Source organism: Castor canadensis, chromosome 8, assembly GCF_047511655.1.
Source record: "Castor canadensis chromosome 8, mCasCan1.hap1v2, whole genome shotgun sequence".
NCBI lineage: Eukaryota > Metazoa > Chordata > Mammalia > Rodentia > Castoridae > Castor > Castor canadensis.
This window is the reverse complement of record NC_133393.1, coordinates 119,256,337-119,280,897: the sequence shown is the minus strand read 5'-3', so window position 1 is coordinate 119,280,897 and position 24,561 is coordinate 119,256,337. Positions and strand designations below refer to the sequence as shown.

Sequence of the window (24,561 nt, the reverse complement as noted above, 5' to 3'; positions counted from 1 at the left end):
AGCTTATGCTTGGCTGTTATTGTTGGACTCTATAGGGCACAGAAGTCAGAATGTTCTTTAAGTCAATGGTCATTTTTCAAAGTCTTCTAAGCTGGAGAGCCACTAACATTCACGGTGGCATTAGTGACTAGTGAAGTGCTTCCCCACCCCTCACAACAGTCCTCTGTGCTGGAGTATTTACAACGCAAAGACTCCAAACAAAGGAGTCAACATACATCTAAAGGTAAAATTCCATACTCCAGAAAAGCAATGCTGATTAAAATAGGAATACAGTGGTCCTATTCCCATCATTTTTTGGTCACGCTTCTGTTTTTAATGTCTCAACATAAACTGATATTTTAGACTTTAGAAAAAACTCAAGACTATTTGTTTGGTCTACCTTTTCTCACAGGATTTTGAAATGAATTTTGTTGTGATGTCTATTTAGCCATTATTTCAGCCATGAAAAAAATTCCAGAATTAAATAATGAAGCATTATTTTGGGTTTTTCCTTTGTAATTTAAAAAAATCTGCACAGAAAACAATTATAACTTAAAGAAACAGCTTTTAAAAGTAAAAGAAATCAAAAGGATCTATTTCTACTTATTTTTTATGTCTCTTTTTAAAGATTTACACTAGAGTCAAACATAAGTTTTGCAAAGAACCTGCACACTTCCTTAAATTATATTAAATGGTTCTGTCTGCATGTATCTTTCTAGAGAAAGTGTCATTACTTTTTATCCTGATCCATGATGCAGAGAAGGTGAACAATGACTGTTCCACTTCTGTGAACTTAAGACCTACTTCTGAGCTTTCCTTTGTCTACTGCAAAGCTGCAGGTCATTCTTTCCTTAGTAATTGTCTTATTTGTTTGTAGTATTAGAAACAGCAAAAATCCAATGACTGGCACCTCACCCACTGCCCAGGTGAAAAATGAATGGAGATGGATGACTTCTGAACATTATTCTTTGATTTCCCAGGCTGTTGGGTATCTCTGTGGAGCTTCATTTGCAAGGCGATTTTGAACTTTCTTTTGTAACAGCTTCATTTTTTCATTTTTATTGGATAAGAAATTACTTGGCATTCTGTTCAGCAAGGAACACATTATTCTGTCATAGCTGCATAGAAAGAGAAGTATTTTTAAAATGAATATCACATAGAGGACAGAAATAATTTCTGAAAGAAGTTTGGCTCACTAAGGTAAACAGAAAAAAATATTCTAGAGAGATTTACAAGGAACAATGACCTGTGGTCATGCAGGACTCTATGTGAGAGAGAGCAAGTTCTTTTCTACAATTATTGACATTCTTTCTTGTTTTACATGAGACCTTATATTAAGAGAGGCACAAAATGGCAGAGCATTTTGGATGCCATTGAACACAAAAGAATTTCTGGCTAAGAAGTTATTTTCTGAGTGCAAATTATGCTGTTAAAGAATAACATTGTATCTTTTAGCATGAAAGAACTAGATTTAGAAATAGCACACCTGAACAGCATACTACACAAGTGGCCTGCCTTTCCCATAAGATCAGTTACTGTGCTATAAATAAGAGTGACTGACACAAAATTTTGGGCCACATATTTACTCCCCACAGTCTGCCTTCTTCATGCCTTCAAGAGCAACTAACACACTCACCTAATATGACAGAACTGAGTCAAACCTGCTCCAAAACTCTGAAGTAACCTTTTGACCACAGTACTCCTAGCTCAAGAGCTTCCCCTGAAAACCTCCAATGCAAGAATATAATGTAGAGAACTATACAGGAACCTACAGGATTACAAAAGGTAGAAGACAAATAAAGAAGAAGAATGACAGAAATAAAGACTACTAATGGAAAGAGATCAAAAAAACTTATTTAATTAATCTGCATATCTACCAGATCTGCAGGTATCACTTTAAACACAGGCAGGTCAAGCACTAACTGCTAAACTGTAATTTAAAGGTTCCAGAAAAACCTTTTCCACTAATATCCCAATCCAAATTCAGGTCCACACTCCCTTCTTGGAAACTTGAGAGATTGGCTATAATTTGGGGTTCTGAAGTTTTGGACATCAAAAAGTGAATAGGGTATCTATATTTAACAAGTACATTGTGGCATCTGGGAAAGCACCTCCCGATCACACACATTAACGTTTCTGCTGCAAAATATAGGAGTATTCACTTTAAATGTGAAAACAAACACTGTAAGCAGACTTGTGTCAATTCAAATAAGGTTTGTACCCAATTAGATTAGCTCACTCTTTGTCACCAAGTGCACCCAAGCTAGAATATTGTTATGTGAATTCATCCTGGCCCATCTTTCCTAGCTCTCACATTTATGTATTCCCATGAAAATCATTAGTTACCTGAGTAGACCGAAGTTTCCTAGATTCAGTTTCAATACTTAAATAAGAATAAGTCAAGTTCTCACTCAATGAATAAAAACCCCCCTTCATGGCCACCCCCACCATATCTCTAAGTCATCTCTGATTTGTCCTTTCCAGTGGATTCCCTTCCTCTTTTATATCCAGATTCTGATGGTTATTTAATTTTCTTTGCCTCATGCAGCTAACTAAAAATCAAGGCTCCTTTTCCTTGGAGTGTCCAATGCAACTAAACAAAGTAGGCATAGACAGGAGACAAATGTTAGATACAGATGTTAATACGGCGGACGAATGAGACTTGGCTTCCCTAGGCTATAGAAAGTAACCGAGAAACATTACATTCCCGGTTTGGGAATATTACTTCCTGCCAATCCAGATACAAAGAAGTTTCACAGATGATATTTCAGATTCAGAAACAGAATTCCTTATATCTTATATTAAAGATATAAGGAAAATTATAGAAGAGGTCATATCTTAGTGCAACACAGAAAATAAATGAAAACATTTAGGTTAAGAACTCTTATCTAGCCAGGGGCTGGAGGCTCACATCTATAATTCTAGCTACTTGGGAGGCTGCGATCAGGAGAATTACAGTTGGAAGCCAGCCTGGGAAAATACTTCAGAGACCCCATCTCCAAAATAACCAGAGCAAAATGAACTAAGGGTGTGACTCAAGCGGTATAGCACGTGCTTTGCAAATACAAAACCCTGAGTTCAAACCCCAGTCCCACCAAAAAGAAAAGAAAAGAACCCTTGTCTATTCTCACTACTCAGACCTTTGTGTTTCTGTGAGGGACTGCAGACTCTGTCCTTGATGCTGGGCCTTCTCTATATACACTAGTGCTACCCTATACTCTAACCACTGGCCATATGTGGTCACTGAGCATTCAAAATTTGTCTAGTTCAAGTTGGAACACACTGTCGATGTAAATATAAATCTAAAATTAATTTACCTGTTTCTTTTTGGTTTTTACTATACCCATTAAAATTAAAATTATACATATGACTCATATTTTATTTTTATTGGACAGTGCTGATCTAAGTCTTTCTCATACTTTTTTGTTTCAAAAGTATTCCTCCCCCTCTCTGGGTCTTTTTCCAGAATTAGAAAATTCTCCCATTTAGCTTACTAAGTAGTCAAGATAGCTCTTCCACGTGTTGGTCTATCCTATCTCTACCAAGCATAGAGTTGATAAGAGAAAGAGGCAGAGTAAAGGGGAGCATTTCCATTATTATTTTTTTTTTTACATTGTGGCTATTAGGGAACTTGAGGTCCTCCTGCCTCAGCCCCCCAAGTGCTGGGATCACCGGCATGCTCCACTACTTCTAACTAAGGTACATCTTAAATACAGTCCATTCTGTCCCCAAAGTGAATTCTGACACTAACTTTAAAATATAAAAATATTCTTTCCACTATTTGTCAGTAAAAAAGTATTTTAACAATCATGAATTTTGCAGACTGCATGTAGAACATGAATGACCTGAAAGTTGATTTTTTTGTCCTTTTGTTAAATTGACATTAAAAATCTTGAATGATGAGTGATTCTTTCTGTAAGTCTCAGATCCCAAGAACAAGAGTAAGAATGAAAATCAAAGGAGGCTGATACTCTTAGGGACAGTTTATCTACAACACTGGCAAGACCTGATGAAATACTTACACCTGTTGTGAGAAAACACTTTTCATTCAGTCACTAAGTATGTATGGTATACCTACTTGGGCTGGGCATGAATGATGAGCAGTGGGCATTAAGAATGATCACTGGAAGCAGCAGGATTCTTCCTTCAACACTGATTGCCAATAAGTAAAAGAGCCTGATTTCCCATAGCTCCATATCTGAACATTATCTTTTTGATGGTCCACCATGATGGGTTCATAAGCAAGTCTCATTAGTAGTTACCTTTCCATTAGAGGAGATGTTAAAATTAGGTTATTATTCTAATAACTAATAAAAATATCTGGTCTTTTTCCCTTCAAATTGCTACCATACTTTATATAATTTTAAGAACCCCACTTTATATAATTTAAGAACTCAGGAAATGTGACAGAGTATAATTATCTGCTCCTTCCTTTAAAAAAAAAGGTACAAGAATAAAAGAGATTACCAAGCTTCATTAAACACCTGCAAGAGCTATATAAATATCATTGGTTCTTTACAAGTCTTATAGAGCAAACTGTTTTTACTAATAATTATCAGTATTTGATCCAATCTTTGTACACTATTTTTCTGGATGTAAATTTAGTAAAATGGGTGACTTTAAAGAAGTTATTCTATGTATACTTATTTCATATATGTAGGGGGAATCATCACTAAACTTACTGACATTAATGTATGTTCTGAAATATACTAGTTCTATCTTAATTATCCAGAACTTCACAGCACTTAGATAATTAAAAAGCTCAATCACATTAAATAAATTATAATGCTAATAGCCAATACTACATACTTTCTGTGAGCTAGGCATCATTCTAAGCACTTTACAAATAATGACTTATTGAATCCTTACAATATAATAGGTAGCTGCAATTATTACCTATATTTTATATATGAGCATGCTAGAGCATAGAGAAAATTGACCAAGGCATGAGGTAGTTAATGGCAGAGCCAGGGTGATCCCAACCTGAGTTAGTGTAACTGTAAAGTTCTCATTATTCAATATTGTGCTCTACTTCTAAATATAGTAGGAATCAGGAGTCAAAATAATAAGTGATATTTGACACATTTATTTGTTTAATTAATGATGGTAAGATTGTCTGAAAACTGAGCACAAATAGTTAACAAAATCAAAACCAAACTGCTTTGAAGGAGAAAAATGCAGGGGATAAACCAATATGGGTTATAATACATATATACATGGAAATGTCACAGTGAAACACCCTGTATAGTTGTGTTAACAACAACAACAACAAAAATCAAACTGTTTCAAAGCTAAACTGCAGCTACAGTTATTCAAAATGATCCACTTAGCCAGAAATTTGCCTCTGAACATCATATGCAGTTGCATTGACTCTAAAGTTTCAATAAAGATAGTTATTAATAAAACTGAAAAACAACACAAAAATGTGATAGCATCATTACAGGAAGACCAGTGTGTATGAGGCAAAGGAGATAAGATAAAGGGACAGGTGAGGTAGGTGGTACCTGAGGGAATGTGACTTGGTTATCTACTGGATACAAGAGAAGGATACAGCATTTGAGATCATTGCCCAAGGACCTGGGTTCAATGATGTGGTAAAAGAACAGGATCTCCCATCCAGCAGACTGGAAGGAAAGGCAGGGCTTGCACATATAAGTAATGAACTCAGAGGAATGTTTGGCTTAGGGTATGAATAAAGTATTTAGATGGAAATATCCTAGAAATGGTGGAAAGGATGGATGTGAAGCTCAGGACAGAGATGTAAGTTGAAGGTAGAGATTGAGCAGTTATCAGCATGCATATTATAGTTTAATCTCTTCATACACTAACCCTAGGCTTACTGTTTCTAAAGGAAGCCTTCCTAAAGTGATTATTTAAATTCCTCCAGGGTTCATTAAGCAGCCACTATACCTGTGGCACTGTGATCAGCTCTGTGGAAATTCAAAAAGAGCTTTAAATACATTTTAATTTTATATTCCCACAAAGAATTTACATTGGAATATAGTAGAAGACTAACCTGAATTAAAGAATATGGCAAAATATTATATATATATATATACGTATATATATATACGTATATATATATATATATATATATATATATACGTATATATATATACGTATATATATATATATATATATATATATATACGTATATATATATATATACAGGTGTGTGTGTTTGTGTGTATCCCCTAGTGGATCAAAGAAAGGAGAAAGAACACTAGTTAGAAAGATCAGGGAATATTTAAGAAGGGAAGTGGTATTTGACCAACGAAAGAGATAAAAAAGGGTGAGAAGAATGAAATTGGAGTTCATTCCATGTGCCATGGAGTTCCAACAATGAAAATTCTAACTAGGAGGAAGCAGTGCAATAGTAAGGTCTCAGTTACAAAGGAAAGAATTCATACTGGCCCTTTTAGAGAGAAAGGGATTGCTAAACTTCCCAGGTATTAAAAAGGTTTATGGAGTAATTAGGAAAGCTAAATTAATAAACTTGGGTAGAGGGTCCAAGGACCACTATCAAGGACCTACTGCAGGAACAGGCTCCAAGGAAGCTGCTTCACCTGTCCTCATCAAGGGGAAGATGCCTCTCTGGTAAGCCCTGGTGCCGCCCAAATCTTCAGTCATCTGCACTAGCTAAACAGTCTTCTTGCTTTTCCTCTCTTCACAGTATAATTCAAGGTCCAAATTAGTGTCCCATGTAAATTCATTTGATTTGCTAAACTTAAGTCCCACCTGACATCCTCGCTATAAGAGTCTTGGAAATGTAGCTTTTAGCTTTCCAAGCTCTGCAGTGCAAAAGGACACACTAGAAAGAAGTTGGAAGAGATGATGGATAATAAAAATTTATATATCGGCCACACTGTACATTTTCAGAGACTGAGGCTAGGAATCAACCACCCATCCACCAGTTCACATATTCATTCACTCATGAAACATTTCAGTGTTAATAATGTGCCAGAAATCACTATTAATTTAACATTTCTGCTTTCACTCTAGCTTATATTGTCTGGGAACAAATTGATTCAACTCTTCAGAAAAAGCCTGTCATTACACTCTTGCCAATTTCTATTCTAAAAAAAACAAATTTTTTTATTTTCTTGACATTGGCTTTTATTGCTTAAAAAATGTTAATTTAGTGCTGGAATCATTTCACTGCTAAAGTAGTTATGTTCTTATCATGCATCTGGTAGCAAAAGCCCTCATAGCCAATCTTTGAAAGATAAGGGATGAAAAATATCCCTTCATTGTCACTTAATAATGATAAGAAGAAACAAGAAAAAGATGAGCAGACTGATAACACTAATAATTATGTCATGCTTGCCATGTGCCAATCAATGTACTAAACACTCAGCTTAGATTATTTCATCTAACTCTTCTAGCAAGTTTATTAGAGGAAAGGGCAAGATTCAGTAAGAATCCCCTATTCCCTGAAAGCTTGATTACAACAAGCTCCTCCAGATCTGCATAATTGAGCATGTGGTTGACTAGGAAAGAGTTATCTAACCACTCCACCACCTCTGAGAAAGAAACTCCAGCCCCATATTTATATGTAAACCATAGTACACTTTTGTACGAACATCAGAACATGTGGAACTCTTTATTTTTCTATTAATACTATTATTTTAAATCCTCTAAAAGGCTGGAAGAAACCAGAATAATACTTGTTCCCAAAGAACAGAAATACAGCTAGAGCGCCACTCTTATCAGCATGAATCAGGTCTCCTTTCAGAGTCTAAGTTTTAATGGGGAAGTTTCCAGTCATTACAGCAGCACCCCCTGAAGATCACTTATGTTCCTCAGGTCTGGACTTCTGCTGGTTACCCTGGCAGTAGATCATAACATTAATAAATTTAGAAATAGGACACAAGAGCACTTCACAGAGCCCTGGCTTCCCATTAATTTGTGAAACAGCTTTAAATAAGCCATTTAACTTCTTCCCCATTTGCTTCCTCATCTGTAAAATCAGGATTAAAAATAAATTCTCAGAATTTGGTCAGCAATCATTATTGTTTTGAAAGTAGATTAAAACCTGAGCACTAAGCAGGATTAAAACCTCCACATCAGTGTCCTGATTTGTCTTGGGTCAACTATCTAACTTGCCAAGAGATGTTGGTGAACTCTATTTCTTAACAAGCTCATCAAAGAACTGTCAAAAAGCAAGTAAACTAGATGACAATTGGGTTTTCAGTCAAAACATCAATTCAGTGACATTTTTTTCTTTGATAACCTAGAAATTCATCAAGAACATGAAATTATAGTAGCCACTAGCATTTCATTATAAATATCACACAGAAGTTTTAAATAATTATAACTGACTTAATGGAATAAAATTTAAGAGGTTAAGTATTTCCTATTGATTATATTCTAAGCAACAATGTCTTGTTGTCCTAAAGGAAAATAGCCTTTCCTTTAGTAAAATCTTTTTTTCTGAAATTGCCAAAAATGTGTTCTTTTTTCCTGTGACCAGGGGCATTATTATGTACCAAACAAAATTCTACTTCCTAGGAGTACAATAACCAAAATGATAGACCAAAATCTTTACCCTTGCTCTTACATTCTGCTGGAATGAGACAAGAGACAGGAGAGACCCAAATACAAAATACAAACAGAAAAGAGCTGGGGATGTGGCACAAGTGGTAAAGCACTTGTCCAGCAGGCATGAAGCCCTGGTTCAATCCCCTGTACTGTTTTTAAAAAATGGACAGATTTCATTAAATAGAAATAAAATGCTCATCTAGACTTTATTTGTCAAATAATGTAAAATCATTGAACATTTTATAAAAGAAAATAAATCTGGTGTGTTACATTAAATGGGTTGAGTGAAAATAAGTTAAAGATCAGAAGACTTCTCAATAGTCTTTTAATAGTCTAGGTGAATAATGAAAGAAAAGGGATGGTAGCTGAGAATGGAAAGGAAAAAAAGAATGAAGACCTAATTGTATCAGCCAACCATTGTTGCAATCATGCTGTTTAGTAAACAATGCTTAAATTCAGTGGCTCTGAAAAAAAAGTTTTTCCTGATCACACATTTCTGCATTGTTCATTGATGGTCTGATCTAGGGTGTACTGGACTGAGTTTAGCTCCAAACTTTAGGTTGGGTCCATGGCTGCTCCATTGTCTCCTATCCTCCTTGGGCTAGCAGGATCTGAAGAAGTGCCAGAATGTAAAATATTATATCCTAGGTACCAAAAAGCAATAATATAAAATAATTGAATAGTTCATTGAATGATGAAACTGCAGAGAAATCAAGGACTTGTGATAACAGTTTCCACAAAGCAATATTAAGTTTCAAGTAAATTTCATATATAAGCCACTCTAATATGTGTTTGAAAATATAGAATTTTAAGTCTGGAGATATAAAATGATATTTCATTGGTTTATAAGATATTCTTTTAATCCCATATTTGATAAATATTTATTAAACACTGCCTATAGATCAGATGCTAGAATAGGTACTAAATAACAAACTAATAGAGGCAATGAGTCTTCATTTATCAGGTAAATTTTAAATGCAGAAACAAGATCCAAGGGACAAAAATTTAATCTTGTAAATTTAAAAAGTTTCAGTTCAGTCACTTAGTTTATATTTTAAATTTAAAGATCATAGGCTAGGAGCATGGCTTAAGTGATAGAGTACTTGCCTAGCATGTACAAGGCCTGGATTCAATACTCAGTGTTTCTAATTAATTGATTAATTGATTAAAAGATCAAAATTAATTAAAGATTCAAGTGAAATGTACTTTTCATACATATGTAACAAGAGATGCATATAGAGGGGAAAACTATTTTATCCTTTCAGACTCATAATCTTGCTGAAAATAAGGGAAAACATAAATCCTAACATTACCTTCAAAACCACCCCATCATGTTCAGTTAGCTTGATACACAAATGAGAGGAACATGTCAGTGAGCCTTTGTTCTTTTGAAATCTTACTTAGTTCTGAAAAGTATCATTGGCTAGAATGGTGGGCCAACAATATGTATGTTTTGGAGCAGAAATGATGAATTTTTAATTTGTATGTGGTCATGTCTTAATATGAGCAGATTTTCAATGAATCCAAGGTAAATTTTGAGAAATGCAGGATTACAATTGATATTATAACCTCCTCATTAATAGTCCAGCAAAAGTTGGTAGAGAAGATAATACGATAGAACTAATGAAAACACTCAGCTCCTCTGGGGAAGGGGATGAAGTGGCAAAGATGAATCTTGACTGCATGAATTAACTTTTGTTTCTCATTCCATTTTCTTCCCAGCAGACAAAAAAAAAGTTCAGTAGGCAAACAAATTTCAGGCCTATAGATATGTTTTAGCTCTATTTTGGAGATTTTATGCTTTTTATTAGTGTAAATTAATTGTATGCAGGGTTTTCATTGTGACATTTCCATATGTGCATATAATGCACTTTGATCAAATTCACTCCCTCTATTTGGAGGTTTTAATCACCTTTATTCTTGCAGCTGAAGTATTTTCAGTGTTCAGGTAGGAATGCATAGTGGCAGTCCACTGGACTGGAGTGTATCTAGCTAGTCAAGCATTCATCCATGCACTCAAGATACAGGCCTGGACTCCAGTACCACTCAGATAGAGGAACACTAGCTGGAGTCTCTTACAGTTTGTAGTGTACAGGTGGATGCTATGTGGGCAGAGGATGAGGCCACCAAAAGTAAGTTACCCACATCTGTGCTGCTTTCACCTTAGAAACTTCCCTCCTTTGTGAGCTGGGTGCCGCCGCTGGCTACAGGGAGCTTTATAGTCTGTGGTCTAGGCAGGTTCCCACATGCTGCACAGTCTTCCCGGTTTATTCCCCCAGGGACAGAAAGCATCCAAGCTTAGAGGAGTCTCCTGAATACTTCAAAGAGGGGAGTAGAGTACAAAGTTCTGCACTGGTGGTGGAGAACTGAGGGACTCAAGACTTCCTGCCAGTGTCAGTGCTTTCATACACTTCCCAGTAGTTCACCATCTTGTGGGAGGGAGGAGGCTGGGTAAAACTGTGTGATCCTAGATTGCTGTGCTCAGAGCTCCTACTTCTGCCTAACAACAAGCACCACCAGCTGGCAGGCAGCTCCTGCAGGACAGGCACTCTGCTAGCCACAGGCCTGGTGCTCTGCTTCCACAGTGATTCTAAGGCAACAGGACTTGCTCTCACCACCGTGGGTGGGCTACTGACCTTCACAGCCTGAGCTCCCCACAGCTTAGGGTTTTTACTGGGTCCTTATCACACTCTCTCTCTCTCTCTCCCTCTCTCTCTCTCTCTAAACCCGCCCTCTCACTCCACAACCATCTCTCATGGCCATTTCCTACCCAGGCACCATGGCCTGGTGTCCCAACACTCCCTGACCCATGGTTTTCCTTGTTTTCAAGTCCTCAAAGTATTCAGTCTCCCACAGTAGGTCCCCTCTCAAGAAGGCGCATTTCTATATCTGTCCAAGATAAAGGGAGGGAAAAAGTATTTTCCTGTTCAATGCGTGAGAAGCCACTGTCCCACCAAATCCCCACACTGGGTTTGAGGCTTACAGGAGGCGTGTTTGTCCTACAGCTAGGACTGCCATTCTGTCATCAAGGCTGGAGGACTTGACTTCCCCTAATGCTTGGGCACGCAGGGATGGAGCTGCAGACTACTTTCTACTTCACTCTGTTACCTTTCTGTTTCTCTGTGTTTTTCAGCTTTCCTGTCCTTCTGCGGTTCTTGAAGTTCTTCTATTTCTTCCCTCTGAACATAGTCTCACCTTTGCTACTTTGACTTTTCACTCAAAACAGAGACAGTTTCTTCCCCACCATCAAACCTGACCTCCTACTTTTTAATTTATATGAGACCTCATTCAATAAGAGCAGCTTATAAGAGTATAGGCTCAATAAGTCAGGTGCCAGTGACTCACACCTGTAATCCTAGCTACTTGGGAGGCTGAGATCAAGAGGATCGCAGTTGAAGGCCAGCTTGAGCAAAAAAGTTAGCAGGACCCCCATCTCAACCAATAGCTGGCTGCAGTAGCAAGCACTTGTTATCCGAAGCTATTTGAGAGCCTGAAATTGGGAATATCTTTGTCCATGCTGGCTTGAGCAAAAAGCTAGATCCTATCTCCAAAATAACCAAAGCAAAAAGGTCTGGAAGTGAGGCTCAAGCTGTAAAAGCATCTGCCTAGCAAACAGGAAGCCCTGAATTCAAACCCCAGTACAGTAAAAGTTAATTAATTAACTAATTAAAGTATAAATTGGAAAATATGAATAAAATTTAAATGACATAAGAGAATACAATAATCAGATTATAGGGATTCAACACAACTTATGTTTGTGTGGAGCCATATAAAGATACAAACAGTGAGAAAAGATATAGGTTAGCAGTTCTCAAACCTTAATGTGCAATGTAATCAGCTGGAGAGTTTACTAAAAGATAGATTTCTAGGCCCCACCAGCAGAGTTTTTGATTCCATAGATGTGTAGCAGTGCCAGAGATTTTGCATTTCAAGCAAATTCTTGAGTGATACTGAGAAACTAGAGTAGTCATTGATGAAGAAGATGAAAAACTTATTGAAATAGTCTATTAGAATATTTCTATTGCTATTAAAGCAATATAAAATATTAAAAAGACTTTGGAGTCACAGAGAAATAGTTTTGGGTTCTAGCTCTACACTTACCTGCTGTGAGACTGAAAAAGTTACCAAACTTTCCAACCAATAATACCCATTTCTGTAAAAGGACTGAAACACAATACTTACTTTAAATGGTTGTTACAACGATTAGATGCAATAATGCATTTAAATCACTTAATTTTATACATAGTTCATAATAAAGCTAAGTAAATCCCAGTTGTTACTATTATAATTCTTATTACAAGAAAGAACATTCTGCATGGTACCTAGCAAATAAATGGTAAGTGTTCAGTAAATGTCAATTGCCCCCTTCTGATGCATTTCTATATGAAATAAATAAAATATGCAACTGATCTCATAGGACACCATATAGAGAAGTTGGTCAATATCAACCTAAAAAGTCATTTAGTACAAACTGTGTGTAAAGTGCTTTTCTTGAAAGCTAGAAAACAAAGATAAGGTTCCTACCCTCAAAAATCTCACTCTCTTCTTAAAGAAAAAGGACATTGAGAAGCAGTATGAAATGTTTGTGACCATATTCAAAATGAGCAGTCAAGAACAAAAAAACATTAAGGAACAATGACAATCACTAAGATCTGCAGTACAGAGGAATGATTATGGAAGAGATGGATAGTGGGAATTTATAAAATGAAGCACTTGAACTTCCTTTTCCTGACAATATCCCACTTTCCCTGTGGGGAAAGATCCCAATATGCATACTTTAGGTTGGCCTATTAGTCTCTGTGCACTGTAGAAGCAGTGATCCCTTCCACAAACAAGACCACACAAGGAATTGTCCAATGACATGTTCAACTGGATGCATTATGGCTGCTCTTGGAATTCTGAGAGGGATGCAAATACAAGGGTAGCTGGAAGTCAAGATCATGGCAGCAGCAGTGGAAGTGACAGAGACTTTACCAGAGACCCTTTTTTCCCATAAGATTGGTACCTCCTGATTCTTGGCCTTTCAAAACTTCCTTGGTTCCTACTGTCTCAATCCTAATCTTCTAGCCTCCTGTGAATTCTGTGAACTTTCCAGTAAATTCTAACTTCTCAATTTCTGAGGGGTTATTAGTAAGGGAGGCTTAAGTTAGTCAATGTTTGCTTCCACTGCTTTGAATAAAGACTAATTGATAACAGATGACATGTGAACCAAATTTCAAAGTAAAGGTAAAATCAATGAAAGCAGGGAAGAAAGAGGCTAGCATGATAGACAAGGAATACTGGCAGAGATGTAGGAATGAATTGGAGAACAAGTATAAGGTTCAGGGGTTTAAAACAACAGGTTCATATAATGGAGTTCTTGCAAGAATGGCCCCCTGGAAAATCGATCCAGGAAACCTTTAAATTCTCTTGTTAGTCTTCCAAAGCCCTGTCAGCCCAACTTAACTTCTAAGGCTGAAATCACAACAGAATCTGTAAAACTCAGCTTGGTCACTCCCCTCTTGTCTCCCACATCATCTCCAGTACTATGTGAACCAAAAAATAGTTTATTCCATCTACTGGACATTTCCTTTGATTACCTGTATAACATCTATTCTCATCTGTCCTCACACTGTCCTGCCTTTTTCGGGATTAGAACCTCTCACATTCTACAACACATTTCTTCATTGGCTCCATCCCACCCAACCTCCAGCTCTTCAAGTTACCTTTGAGTGCACAGTGCTGACCTCTGTACCATGCAATCCAAAGCAAAATGTTAGACCAAACTGACCTACATCAGCATCAATATCCAAGACTAATGCTGATGGGTTTTCTCGGCATCTTTGTCAATCTAATTTTAAGAAAATTGCATCATCAGAACAAATGCAGTGCAACTGGCTTAAGTCCAGCCACTTTCAAGCACAGACTATGATGAAGTGACTTACTTAATAAGAAGTGGGAGTTTTTGAGGGGAGCAGGAATTTGGCAGTAGTTTTGCAATGATGGGATTAGGGAAAAACTAAATGCAAAACAAAGCAGGTAATAAGAACATGCGTGACAGTTGGGCTGGTGGCAATGCCTATAATACCAGTAGTTGGAGGTGAAGACAGGATGCTCGTGAGTTTGGGGCCAGTGTGGGCTATATAGCAAGTGTGAAGCAAGCATGAGGTATATAGTAAATAATGTTTTTTAAAAAAATTTAATGAGAGAGAGAGTGCAAGAGAAAGAAATGAAGGAAGGGAGGGAAGGAGGGAGGGTAAGGAAGAGAGAGGAGGGGGGAGAGGACCAAAAAAAAAGAAGGAAGGAAAAGAAGGAAGGGAGAGAGGGAGGGAGGAAGGAAGGAAGGAAAGAAAGAAACAAAGAAAGGAAGGAAGGAAGAGAAAGAAAGAAAGAAATCAAATATGATCTAGGACTTGGACAAGGATAATAATAATAGGATTTGAAAGAAAAAAGGGAGATGGACAATTATAAAGAAAATACAGGCAAGACTTAGGAGGAACTGAATAGAGATGAATCAAAAATAGCTTCATGGTTTCAAGTCCTAACCAAACTATACAGAAGTGAGAAGATATGCTAGTTTTGAGAAACAGTTTTGTGTAGTGTCATGGAAGTTAAGAGAAAAAAGGAGAGTTTCAATATATTGAGGGTGATCAACAAGGCAAATGCCATGGGGTAGTCCAAAACATGACTCAGTTTTAAAAAGCCTTTAGGTATGTTTCACAAAAGGTCACTTGTGACCATGAAGAAAACTTCAAGGAAATGATGAACAGGATTTGGACTATAAGGAAATAGAGTGAATAGGCAATGAGGAACTAGAGGAGACATATGTATTTTAGGGAACTTTGGAAGTGAAGGAAAAGTTACGAACACAAATCTGTGATTCAGAATGTTGATATTGAAGAAGGGTCACACCATCCTTATCATGAAGCCATGAGTAAACTGTAAAATGGTGTGTCTTACTAGTCTTATGAGTCAGCATACTTAATTAACATATGTTAATTATACAAAGTAAAGGGTTCCATTAAGATATCTCCACACATGCATATAACATATTTTGATCATAGTCACACTTTCTTTTGCTCTTTCTTACCCCTGCTTCCACATCCATAATAGTCCCCCTCTTATTTTCATGCCCTTTTTGTCCCCTCCCCCCACTAGATTCCACATTACATGATGTAAACTTGTCTTTGTGAAATGAGTTTATTTCTCTTAATATGACAATCTCCAGTTCCAACCATTTTCCTACAAATTACATAATTTTATTCTTCTTTATGGCTGAAGAAAACTCTACTGGGTATATATTGTAAGCTGACTTTAATTCTTTGGTATAGTATATACCCAGAAGTGGTAGAACTCAATCATTTGGAAGTTCTATTTTTAATTCATTGAAGAACCTCTACACCGATTTCCATACTATCTGGACTAATTTGCTTTCCCACCAGCAGGGTATAAGGGTTTCCTTTTCCCCCTGTACCCTCATCATTATTTGTTGTTTTTTGGAGGGGTATATGTTGGTTTTTAATGATAGCCATTCTGACTAGAGTAAGATGGAATCACAAAGTAGTTTAACCTGCATTTCCCTGATGGCTAAAATGTTAAATATATTTTCATGTACTTATTGGCCTTTGTAATTTCATTTGAAAAGATACCTCCCATATTCATGGATCAGCAAAAGTAATATTGCAAAAATGACCATATTGCCAAAAACAATCTATAGATTCAATGCAATCCCCACCAAAATTCCAAAGACAAGATTGGAGATGTGGCTCAAGCAGTAGAGCCCCTGCTTTGCAAGCAGGAAGCCCTGAGTTCAAACCCCAGATTCACCAAAAGAAAAAAAAATCCAATGACATTTTTCATATGGAAACAACATAAGTGACCTCAAATACCCAAAGCAACTCTAAACAAAAAGAACAATGCTGGAGGTATCACAATATCTGACTTCAAACTATACTACTGGACTATAGTAATAAAATCAGTATTATATTAGTGCAAAACAGAAATACAGACCAATGGATAGAATAGAGGAACCAGAAATGAGCCCTGTGGCTACAACCATCTGATTCTTGGTAAAGATGCCAAAAATATACATTGGGGAAAAAAGAGCATCTTTAAGAAATGGTGCTGGGAAACCTAGATATCCGCATGTAGAAGACTTAGAGCTAGATTCCAAACCTCTCACCCTGTACCAAAATAAATTCAAAATGGATCCAAAACCTTATTATTAAACCTGAAGTTTAGAGGAAAACAAAGAGGAAACACTTCAAGATCTAGGCATAGGCAGTGACTTTCTGAATAGGACTCCAAGCCCTTAGGAAATAAAAGCAAGAATTGACAAATGGGATTGCATTGATTTAAAAAGCTCCTGCACAGAAAAAAAAATGTATATATATTCTCTAAATATGGACATTTATATATAACATTTATATATTTATATCAATAGAATAGAGACAGCCTACAAAAAAATGTGAGATAATTTTTGCCTGCTATTTATTTGACACATACAGAGTATACAAAGAATTTAAAAATTAAGCAACAAAAAAAATAATCCAATCAATGAAAGGGCAAGTGAGTCACTACTTTTAACCTTAAATTTCAATATATGGCAAGAGAGACTGGCAAAATTTCTTTCTGTTAAAACTTGTTGGCTTGTTAGGTTATGACATAATAGTTGGTTACATAAATGCAGTCCCAGAATTGTAAGAAAATGCACTTAAAAGTCAAAGAAGATCATGGCACCAACAGTGTTATTCACATCTTTCTACTCTCTAAATGAACTTGGTTTTGTCTGATGTGAAAGCAAGACACAGAGAAAAGGGCTTTAACTCAAAGCTTACACTCTGTCTTCCAAATGCATTTTTTTTTAAACTAATTGCTTTTTAAAGTCCAGAGTGCAAGCAAGGACTCGAGTTGCAGAGCAATTACACAGATTTCTACATTTGGAAACTTGGTCTTTCCAAGTCATAAAAATGAAAACAAAGCATATATGAAAAATGACTGCCCTGCTATTATTTGAGTGTTTGCATACTGTTTCCCATAAAGGAGCAGAAACTCAGTGTCAGACTTGTGCCTACTCAGAAAGGTAAAAGATAGCATCTCGGCAATGAAACTACAGAAATGTGACTCATCTCTTTTGTTCCCTGCCAAGCTTACCTTGACATTTACTTCTATAAACATAGTCAGCAAAAACTATGCAAAGAAATTATCTTCAGAGTCTACATCTGGATTTTTTCTTGGCTGCAATATCTTAACCAGCTAAGAGAGTTTTTCTCTCTTCCATTCAATCATAATGCTAATAATGAGCAGTGTACCTTGCATCGTATCTCACACCTAACTTCTTTCTTGACTGGCAACCTCTTTTTTTTTTTTTTTTTTGCCATAGCACAGTGAAATGAAAAAGCACAATTACTTCTGTAATTGTGTATAATGTGTCAGTGTATAATGAGAGCCATGCAAAGAGAAACCTGGGGCACTGAAAATTATTTTGGTGTAATAGTGACAGCATGTTTATTTCTTCTTTGCTTATACATTGGAATGTTATTCTAGAACTGAGTTCCGTAGATGAATATTGATCTCAAATACTTTATTTTTCTTTTGAGTTACATGCTCAACTCAAAGGGAAAAAAATAGATTTGTCAAGTGCTCTTTCTTGTTTTTTTTCTTAAAAAATTTAAAATGATTCAAACAAGATAGTTTGAGCTTTTGAAGGATTTAGGGTTCTAATTATTTATATCAGTCTTACCACGATTTTGCGTTCATTTCTATCTATATTTACAAGACTATGTTCTGAAACTAAGTACAAATTGTAAGCATGTGTCACTCTATTCTCTCTGCGCATTTCTTACATTCTTGCTCCTCAGCAACTCAGGCACACCTCCAGTTACTGGAACTTGATGCAAATTGTTCCTGCTTAAATTATTATGGGATAAAAGGATTAGCCGCTAGTCTCATATAAACTCACAGACATTCTTACAATGTCAGTTAAGCTCGTTAGCCTAAATATTGCATTATAACTTTAGATCATCTACACTACACTAAGCAAAGAGTTTTTGTGTTGATTACTCTATTTACTTGGTCAACTTAGAAAACCAAACAAGATCATTCCAGTGGCTGCCATGGTTTTTATTTTGGCTTTTAGTTTATTTGTTTGTTTGTTTTTACCTAAATCTTCCCTTCAGGGAGGAATTACAGACCTCTACAAAAAAATGTTTTCTAAGGAACGAAATGATTGTGGTTAATATTTAACGCCTCAGAGTTTCTTTTCCAGAATATCTGAAGAATTCGTTTAAGGGAAAACAGACTGAGAGGTAACCCCAGGAGTCTTGTCCTAAAACTGCATATACATGGAGGTCATGCCCTTTTATTTGGATTCAGGGTTTCCTTGAGGTGGCTTTACAGTGTGTTATAAAGGAGTGACAAAAGCAGGACAGGACTGAGGGAGAGGTTGGTCTGTAACGTAGTTGCCACACAGGCCTTGGCCCAATCCAGAGTGTTCTTGATGTAGGGACATCCACCTCAGACCTGAGCTGAATCAAAGCGAGGAGCCAGGCCTTTGTCTTCCCTACCAACCTACACATCCACCCCAACCAACCAGTCATAGGAAATATGCTGCCTCCAAAAATAAAGATAACTTCCCAAAAAATCAGCAATGAACCAGCAATAGCCAGTACTTCAGGTCCTTGGGGAAATGAGGTCTCGGTTCTGAAGGCAGGATCCAAAGTATGCACTACACAGTGTCCGCTACATGGGTAGAAAATGGAGATTGCAGACACATGAAACCTATCCCCTTTCCTAAATCCCAAATAACCCTTTGATACTGCCGCTATCTAAGGACCCAAATGTACAGATAAATTTCATGAAGATCTGAGATTTTTTTTGTTTGTGTTTTTCTGTTGATAGACTCTTTTAGCAACTATTTTCTCCATTATAAATCTAAAACTTAACTTTTGTAGCAATAATTCATATTTAAAGACATTTCCATAAAAGAAAACCTGGCTTTCCTAAATCATATTTTTCAAACTGAGAAGAGATCTTCAGGAGAGAGAGGACCCTTAGGATAGTTTTTTCAAAGAATATGTACTTTACTGAAGTATAAGAAACCTTAGGAAGCCAGACATGGTAGCCCATGCTTATAATCCCAGCTACTCTGGATGCAGAGATGAGGAGGATCACAGCTCATGACCAACTTGGAAAAAAGTTAGTGAGACCCCATCTCTACCAATAAGCCAGGCGTGGTGGTTCATACCTATGTGGTAGGTCATAGATAAGTAGATCACCAGGGCAGTGCAGGGGGGTAATTTTAGAGGCATGGCTCAAGTGGTAGAGTGTCTGCCTAGCTATGACATTGAGGAAGTAAGTTTCCTGAGTCTTCTATACTCTCACTCTGTTGAAGATTAAATAAAATAGGGCTGAGGCCATGGCTCAAGTGGTACAGCAACTACTTAGCAAGAATAAGGCCCTGAGTTTAAATTCTGGTACCCCCCCCAAAGTTAAATCATATTAAATAATTCTAGGATTCAACATAGTGCCTGGCATATTTAGAAACACTAGATGAAACATGTTTGGGTTTTTTTTTTTTTCCAGGCTTCAAAATTTTTTTTCTTTATTCATTTATTCACATGTGCATACATTGTTTGGGCCATTTCTCCCTCCTGCCCCCCCAACACCTCCCTCAGTTCCAGGCAGAACCTGTTCTGACCTTATCTCTAATTTTGTTGAAGAGAAGGCATGAGCATAATAACAAAGGCAAAGTGTTTTTGCTAGTTGAGTTAAGGTTAGCTATACAGAGAGATTCCTAGCATTGCTTCCATGTACAAATGTGTTACAACCCAAGTTGATTCATCTCTAACTGATCTTTACACTGGTTCCTGATCCCTTTCTCATGTTGACCTCTGTTGCTTTAAGGTTTTTGCTCCTCTGCAGTGGGGACATCAAACACTTTCATGTTTTGGGTTTCCTACCTATCTCCAAACCTCCAGTATGTGCTCTCCCCTTGTCATGTGACCCAAGCCCAACTACATTGCTGCATTTGCCCTAGATCTAAAGTCTGCATATGAGGGAGAACATATGATTTTTGGTCTTCTGAGCCTGGCTGACCTCACTCAGGATGATGTTCTCCAGTTCCATCCATTTACCTGCAAATAATAAGATTTCATTTTTCTTCATGGCTGAGTAAAATTCCATTGTGTACAAGTACCACATTTCCTTGATCCATTCATCAATAGTGGGGCATCTTGGTTGTTTCCATAACTTGGCTACTGTGAATAGCACTGCAATAAACATGGGTGTGCAGGTGCCTCTGGAGTAACTTGTGTTGCATTCCTTTGGGTATATCCCCAGGAGTGGAATTGGTGGATCATATGGCAGGTCTATGTTTAGTTTTTTAAGAAGTCTCCATATTGTTTTCCAGAGTGGTTGCACTTGCTTGCATTCCCACCAGCAGAAACATATTGTTATATCACGAAATCTTACAATTGCTTTGATATGACAGTACACATGAGGTTTTCTTTTTTGTCTTACCTGAAAAAGGGTGATAAGAAGAAGAAAAGTAGACATATATGACCCTAGACACCATGTCATATAATACCAAATGTGGTGCTGAGATAATCAACTTAAAGGAGCTCAAACAAAACCAGCATGTTCAAATTCTGCCTCTCAGCGGGGTGGCGAGGGGAAGGGTTAAAAGTCTGAAAGGTTTCACTTAACAAGATCCAAAAAAAAATTGAGTGTTTTTTAAGAGAAGATAAACTGTTTCTTAAAAAATACAATCAGCAAACAAAAATCAACCCAAGTTTCTAAAGACAACTGGTGAAACATTAAGGCTACAAAATCCACATCTCAGAGAGTTTTAGATATGCATTAGGCGTCTGATAAGTACTCAGTGAGTTGAGCTCCATCGTGTGAATATACTGAACCTGATTTTATATACTAAACAGCATTTTTAAATGGAAAAATTTCATGAATATCTATTGTATTAGTCACCTTTCTTTTTCTATAACAAATGCCTGAGACAATCAGTTTATAAAGAGGAAAGGTTTATTTTGGCTCACCGTTTCCTTCCATAGTCATTTGATCCTGTTGCCTTCAGGTCTGTGGCAAGGCAGAACATCATGGCTGGATGTATGTGGTAGAGCAGAGCAGCTCATGTCGCAATGGCTGGAATGCAAAAAGAAAGAGGAAGAATTTGGGGTCTAGGTGTCCTTTCAAGGGCACATCCCCCAACCACCTAATTTACCTTAAAGGTAGAGCTTTAAGAGGCTCCACCTCTTAAAGGTTTCACCACTCTCAGTCGTGTCACACTGAGGATCACATCTTTAGCATGAGTCTTTGGAGAATATTCCAGATCCAAACTATAGCACCCACCATTTATAATTTTAAAAAAGTGTAATAATGGTTGAAAATACAAAGATAACTAAGATGTAGTTTTCACCCTTATAAAACTTGCCATTTAGGTGACAGAGTGCCATGTCACCAAATAAGTACAATACAGTGGAAGAGGGCAGTGACAGAGCACAGGGAACAGGTGACCGACTCTGACAGGAAAGGTCACTTTCAGGGGTTTATAGACATTTTCCTGTAACCAAGAGCAAGGCAGCTGACACTTATAAGTGGAGGGGTAACATTATTTGAATTTGCTAATTTGGAAAATTCATTCATTCATTTTAAAAATGTATTCATTTGCCTGCAATTACCAGATATCTTGTTGGTGGGCAAAATAAGCAATATCTTCCACTGGAGCTGTAATACTAGCAGGACTGCAAGATGGACTGAGGCCAGAATGAATCTGGTGGCAAGGAGACTAGTTAAAAAGCTACTACATTTATCCTGTGCTGGAATGACAAGAGAAATTCAAGAGCTAAGATAGGATCTGTGTTCACAGAACTCAAAATCATACTCCTTTTGCCTTAAGAACATGCACCCCCACTGCCCCATGATCCTAATTCTAAAATCTTGGATTCTGTTGGTGTCAGCTGGGTCAAAGTGTTTTTCCCTTGATACTATTTCCTCTTTTCTTCCCACTGTCTTGTCTCAAGTATAAACAATCATGCTCCTCAAATTCCCATCAGATAGGAAACTGTGATTCCAGGGAAATGGGCCAAAATTAGCCAGCTTCCTCCTTAGAAGCAAACTTCTCTTCGATGGATAAAATTCTATTTATTTTGAAACCAGAAACCATACTTAATATCCAATACCAATATCAAAGTGCGATCTTTTTTCTTTGCTTAAGATAACAAAAAAAAAATACACATCTAAACTTAAACACTTAGAGTTTTAAGACCTCAGTCAGATCTGCCTGATAAAAAAATGACTTTTCCAGGTTGCTATTTTTAGCACTCTTCTTTTTCCTACCAAAATATATTCCCACTAGTACAAAATGTTAGCTTACATGTAGTGAAAATCATTTCTCCCCAATTTTGTTATTAGGAAAAATAACACCAGCCAAATAAAGCAAATGCTATCTGAGTGTTTAGAATGATGTCAATTAAAGCATATTTCATATTACTCCAAAGGAGTCAAATGACTGTGGTAGACATTAACTGTGTGAGCTACTATATACTGTGTTTTGTTAATGTGTTGGGTTAGAGTTAGTTTAAGTTAAACTCTTTGAGCATACGAGATTCAGTGGTCCCTTCACCTTCCTAAACCATCAGGGTTAGAATGACATTACATTCTTTATGTCCCTTCCTGATTCTGCCCGATAGTCAAAATCAGCAAATACTATAGTTTGCCTTTGCAAATTTGCTTGACATCTGTCAATCATGCATCACAACTGATGGCAGGTGAGAAAGACCATACTGTAGATTTGCATGCTCACAGATGATCAATCTAAAAGTACAAAACATGGGTGTCTTTGAAACATAGTTCCCCGGATGCCCAACATCCGAGCCTACCAAACTCACTTTTCCCTTGTCTAAGCCAACCTCCTAAACTGGATGGCAACATGGGGTATTCCTGTTGCTGTGATAACAGAGAAGCTGCATGACCCTCTACCTCTTTAAGGGAAGATAAACTAACAGCTCACAGAAGAGGTGAAGAACATCCAGTTAAGAGATTTGCCGTGGGCAGTGATGAGATAAACAGGTTTGGTGGTGCTGCCCAGGTATCCTGAAAACAGATAGTTTCAAAGATGTACTTTGAGAGAAGGGGAATATTTTTGGAAAAAACTAACAAACAAAGGCAATAACAGGAAGGGCAATTAAGATTGAGGGAGAATATGAGCAAGGAACAAACTTAAGAAAGCACAGTTTGTATCCAAGGAAACCTATGAAAACCAACTTGGCTGTAATTAGATATATGGATATTAATAAAAGAGAACCAGATAAAAAAGGCCAGTTTAATTGATATGTGGATTGTTTTAGATCCTTGAGAAAGAAGGCTGAATTTAATTTAGTAGACTATTGTAAGTAATTGATGTTTTGAGGAAGAAAAAGTATGATCCTATGTTTTAGGGTGATAATTCTGGCAAAAGAAAGGAAAGGCAGGAGATTAAAAGAAGGTGGCTATATCAGGCAAAATGTTCTCAAAGCCTGCATTAAAGTGATAACTTTGTGAAAATGAGGCAAAAGATTCATCATCAACCATTGTGGTGATTGATTCTAGAAGACTAGCCTTCTGCGATTGCAGAATAAGAAGTCAAAGATTACTCTGAGGTCTTGAACCTAAAATAATTGAATAATTTTAATGCTGTTAATGAAAAAACAGAGTCAGAAAAGTCTTGTTTTACAGAACACAATGAATTCTATTTTATATTTTCAAGTTATCCATGGGTAATTATTATTGCCTTTATTTTATAGATGGTAATTAAGATGGTAACTAAGATTCAAGGGTAAAAGTGATTGGGTCAAATACCTTTATCATGACAGCCCATATACTCTTAACTCCTTTGGTCTCTGGGGCCTTTATGCAATTTGTCCACCTGAACCTTTACTTGATGACTAATTCTGTATGGATCCAATAGGATTAGCAAACAGCAAATAGTGCTGACCTCCTGCCAAGTGGATCACCTTTCATTTTCTCTTCCATGCCTTCCCTGTTGCCACTGATGCACATGACCCCGTCACA

The 24,561-nt window shown here is 36.9% G+C and overlaps 1 protein-coding gene across 13 annotated transcripts in view; it reads right to left on the bottom strand.

Annotated features, from left to right (window-relative positions):
- Positions 1-24,561, bottom strand: part of Otogl (otogelin like) — a 225,051-nt gene that overhangs the window by 173,463 nt on the left and 27,027 nt on the right. For 12 of the 13 annotated variants that reach the window (XM_074084013.1, XM_074084010.1, XM_074084011.1 and 9 more), the window contains one exon: positions 21,549-21,654. Coding sequence is in view for 10 of the 13 variants with exons in the window: in XM_074084010.1 (XP_073940111.1) it covers positions 21,549-21,610 (62 nt within the window). In the remaining 3 variants the exon portion in view is untranslated. Of the gene's footprint in view, positions 1-20,633; positions 21,019-21,548; positions 21,655-24,561 lie in introns of all 13 variants that reach the window. The other variant, XM_074084012.1, reaches the window with a different exon arrangement.